The 4,271-nt window shown below is 44.8% G+C and overlaps 1 gene segment (V, D, J or C); it reads right to left on the bottom strand.

Moving 5' to 3' along the window:
- Positions 1-2,547: 2,547 nt before the first annotated feature.
- LOC130032875 (immunoglobulin kappa variable 1-27-like) lies at positions 2,548-3,026 on the bottom strand. The segment is given in 2 exon segments: positions 2,548-2,867; positions 2,978-3,026. Coding segments are annotated over 2 exon segments (369 nt in total).
- Between the last annotated feature and the right edge of the window lie 1,245 nt (positions 3,027-4,271).

The raw sequence follows: 4,271 nt of genomic DNA, 5'->3' as shown, positions 1-4,271 counted from the left end.
ACCATTGGACTACACTAGCACGCCACAGGGACAAATGGAGATATTACTGGCGCCTGCTCAAGCAAATCGATGATTAACGGGAAGTCAAGTGATCAAATGAATATTTTGTTTTCTTTGGGGCCACACCTAGCAGTGCTCAGGATTGACTTTGGTTTTTTCCTTCAGTGATCACTCCTGGATCATGTTTTCGATGGAGAATTATGTGTTGGAGAAATACACAAGGTTATATGAGCATTTGCTGTAGTTGGACTGTGTCTTCCATCCCATCCAAACACACAATCATCTGATCATCTCAAAAGAGAGTCAGTACCACAGGGGGCAAGGGGAAAGACATGAACTGCAGTCTAAGGAGGTCTTGTTGCACGAAAATGGGTCTGTATTAAGACTTTCTGAGTGTGAAGGAAAATCCTGACATCTGGGCAGATGAAAGTGTTGGAACAATCATGCAAACTGAGGGAGAGTGCTGGGATCAGTTGCTAGCAAGGCAGAAACCATCCGGTCATTTAGTTACTAATGTTTCTGGCAGACAGATGATACTGGACTTCTGCTCACACTGCAGGAATATGATAATTTGCATAAAATTCAGCCTCTGACAGCTTCTATTATACATTTCCCATCATTACCACAGGACCCACTGTCCCTATTGGCAATGGGACACTAGCTCAGTTACTATCCCAATGCTTTTAAGATCCAGACTCACTGCATGGTCAGTTATGGGGTCTGTCTCCCATCTAGTGACTGTTCTCTGATACAGCAGCTAAAATGATTTCAGATGCTTCTCCTAATGATTCTAGAGAGACTTTTTACATCAGTTTTTGAAACATGTGCTATAATACACAACAGAACGCCAATTTTTAAGCACAAAATAAAAAATAATTTCTCTTTATAATAGCACAGCGGTAGGGTGTTCGCCTTACAAGCGGCCAACATGGCCGACCCGAGTTCAATTCCTCCGCCCCTCTCGGAGAGCCCAGGAAGCTACCGAGAGTATTCAATATGCCAAACACAGTAACAACAAAATCTCCAATGGAGACGTTACTGGGCCCGCTCGAGCAATAAAATGCTCAACTACCTGTGAAGTAACCATAAACATGGGACTAGGAATTCAGGAGGAATGTGTACAACCAGGAGCTAAGTGCTGGTTTCTTTCATCCTCACATGTCATGGATCCAATTTCAGATGAATCTTCAGGAAGGAAGACGAAGCTGCAGGTGAAATGACAGGGGTATGTCGGGTAGCAGAGGGCTCCTGACTCCTGAGGTAGAATTGTCAATCTAGCTCCATGTTCCTTCCAGAACTATCAAGACTCACTCTGAAACCCACAGCTGCTGCTCCAGTAAAGCGACCTCAGAAGCCATCAACCTATGGATATGACTGGTGAGGTCTGTCCTCAGATCTGCTTTAGAAACTAGTGTGACATTTCAACCATTAGTCCCCAATAGCACTCTTTAATTTGTTGGTGTCAAAAATCTAACCCAGGCCCTGGATTATTTTTTGCTATGTTTGATTTGAACTGGGCATCTGTCTTTTGAAGTGGTCCACGTTATCCCACCAATGTCACCTCACATTTTACGTTTCCATTCTAGGGATTCAAATCCAAGGAAAATCAATATTGCTAGATAAATGGTGGGATTTTGGCCAAATAGAGTGGGAAAATATCATCAATAATATGGAGTTTCCTAAGGTAACAATGGTTTCTGTAGATTTACATTCCCTCTGAGAGTGCCAAGACCTGGTCGTGCCAGGAAGCTCAGGCACTGTGATCCAGGGTATCTCCGATGAGGCCTCGGTATAAGACTTTGGGCTAAGTACAGGGTGTTGACATTTTCCTTTTCCATATGATCTCTTACTTGCCTGAATTGTCTCCCATCCCTCCCAGTTACCTTGAAATGAAAGTTATAACCATTTACACATTCAAGGTATCCAGGATAGAATACCACAGTTCCTGTCACTAAATTTTTTTTATTTTCCATTAAGATTTCAGGATCAAAATCCCTCAGTCAAGGGTGTAGATCTCAGTTCCCCCCCCCCCGAACTCTGCCCCCACCCTCCCACCCCCCCACACACATAAACACACTGCAGGATTGTGAGAGTTTGTCCCCTGGTAAGTCTCTCCCTCTGGCTCACATTAGACAGGACATCATGGCAGGGGAGGATGGACCCTGTGAGAAACCCTCAGTGTGAGGTTTTGAAGGTCCTCACGTGTCCTCAGAACTGGGGTGGCAATATGTGTGATATTAAAACTATCTTTTAAAACATGATTTCGAGGACTTCTAGAGTGACCAGACCAACACATATAAACTCTGAATGACACTGTCACCTACTTACTTCAGGAAAATTATCTCTATAAAATCAATAAACTAAACTATTTTCATGTTGTGCTTCTGGGATGAACGGGAGAATAATGGAGCCTAAAAATGTTTCTTCAACATGTGCCACAAATGTCTGTCATACAGAGCCTGGCTGCATCTAACACACCCTCCGTGGGGCAGGCACCAGGAGGAGCAGCTGGGGCAGCCCAGCCTCGCACAGCTGATCTCTGCAGGTTTATGTTCTGGCATGTATCACTGTGGGAGTTAGATTATTATACTGTTCACAATAGTAAGTGGCAACATCCTCAGGCTCCAGGCTGCTGATGGTGAGAGTGAAATCTGTTCCAGATCCACTGCCACTGAACCGGGGAGGGACGCCTGGTTGTAAATTGTTTGCAGCATAGATGAGGACTCTGGGAACTTTCCCTGGTTTCTGCTGATACCAGGCTAAATAATTGCTAATGCTCTGACTGGCCTTGCAGGTGATGGTGACTTTCTCTCCCAGAGATGCAGACACAAATGGAGGCTGGCTCATCTGGATATCACATTTGGCACCTGAGATAAAAAAAAATAAGTGGATATCATTATCATTAATAATAAATTATATAATTTCCCTGAAGAGGCAGGCAGTCCAATTTCATGTAAACCCTCATTTCCTTCCTTACCCGGGAGCCAGAGCAGCAGGAAGCTGAGGAGCTGCACAGGGGCCCTCATGTCCACTCTGCGTGTGACAGACACTGACCCTGCAGGGTGACACAGACTATTATTGAGTGTCCAGGCATGAGCCCTGAGGACTTGCAAATGAGAGGGGGCTGGGCAGGCTGGGCAGGCAGAGGGGGGAGGGTGTGTGTGGGGACCAGTCCAGCTGCAGGGAGGTCAGGGGTGCGGGTCCCTGTGGGGAAGCAGAACTTTGCCCACAGAGAACATGTTCCTCCCCAGGCCCCAGGAGGGCCCCAGTGTGAGCACAGAAGGACGGGCCCCTGGTCTTCTGAGAGTCAGGACACAGCGTCTTGCTGTCTCTGCCCCAGGAACAGGCTCTGTCAGACCACACCATCACAGACAGTCTCAGGAACTGTACAGACTCCTTTAATTCACAACTGTGGATATACTTGAGAGAAAGATTTTCTTTTTGATCTAATATATACTGAAATACCAATATTACAGAGTTTAGGGAGGGCTTAAATTTTTTAATTTTCTTTTTGTGGAGTGGGGACTCTCTTTTAGTGCTCAGAGAACCCAACAGTCACTCTGAACATAATTCAGTCATCCAGTATGAGAGGCTCAATGCTGGAGCCCATGGATGCAAAGCTTTTATGATGCTGCAGTGTGGGGAACTGTCAGGCTTTTATCTGCAGGTACTCTGGGTCATGTTGATCTTGGGCTCTCATGTGAAGCCCGGCTCATGTCTGCTGAGGTGTCAGTCTTTTTAACCAATTCTGGTATTATTTTGTGTGAGAAATTGTTTTTATTAGTAGACAGAAATGCAATGAGTGAAAAAACCTGTACCAAATTTTTGGGTCTTGATTCATAACTTTTTGTTAAGATAGAGAATACCAGATAGGTCAACCCATTTTCCTGTTCATCCCTCCAAACTTCTTCACCTGAGATATTATCCCATTACTTTCACCTCAACCTAAGGGTGAGATTTTCCCTTTCTCATCTTCAGAAAATGTGTTCCTTTCCCAACTCTAATTCATAAAAAACAGACCTGAAAATTCCTTGACCTTCTTGAACCTCTCTTCCCATTTATCATCCTCTTCCCATGAGCTGGTGTTCAGATGCAGTGGTTGAAACAGTTCAACTTTATTGAGTTCTCATTGAATTTCCTCTGTCCCATCACAGGCATTCCTTGCTCGAAACTTGTGTTGCCCCAGAGACACAGAGGCTCTCAGATACCGGATGTACCACCCAATGTCTTAAGAAGACTGAGATGATAGCACTACAGGACAGCAAATGAAA

The sequence above is a fragment of the Sorex fumeus genome, unplaced genomic scaffold, assembly GCF_029834395.1.
Source record: "Sorex fumeus unplaced genomic scaffold, SorFum_2.1 ptg000006l, whole genome shotgun sequence".
Taxonomy (NCBI): Eukaryota; Metazoa; Chordata; class Mammalia; order Eulipotyphla; family Soricidae; genus Sorex; species Sorex fumeus.
Note: the sequence above shows the minus strand (reverse complement) of the source record. Positions and strands in the feature narration are given on the sequence as shown.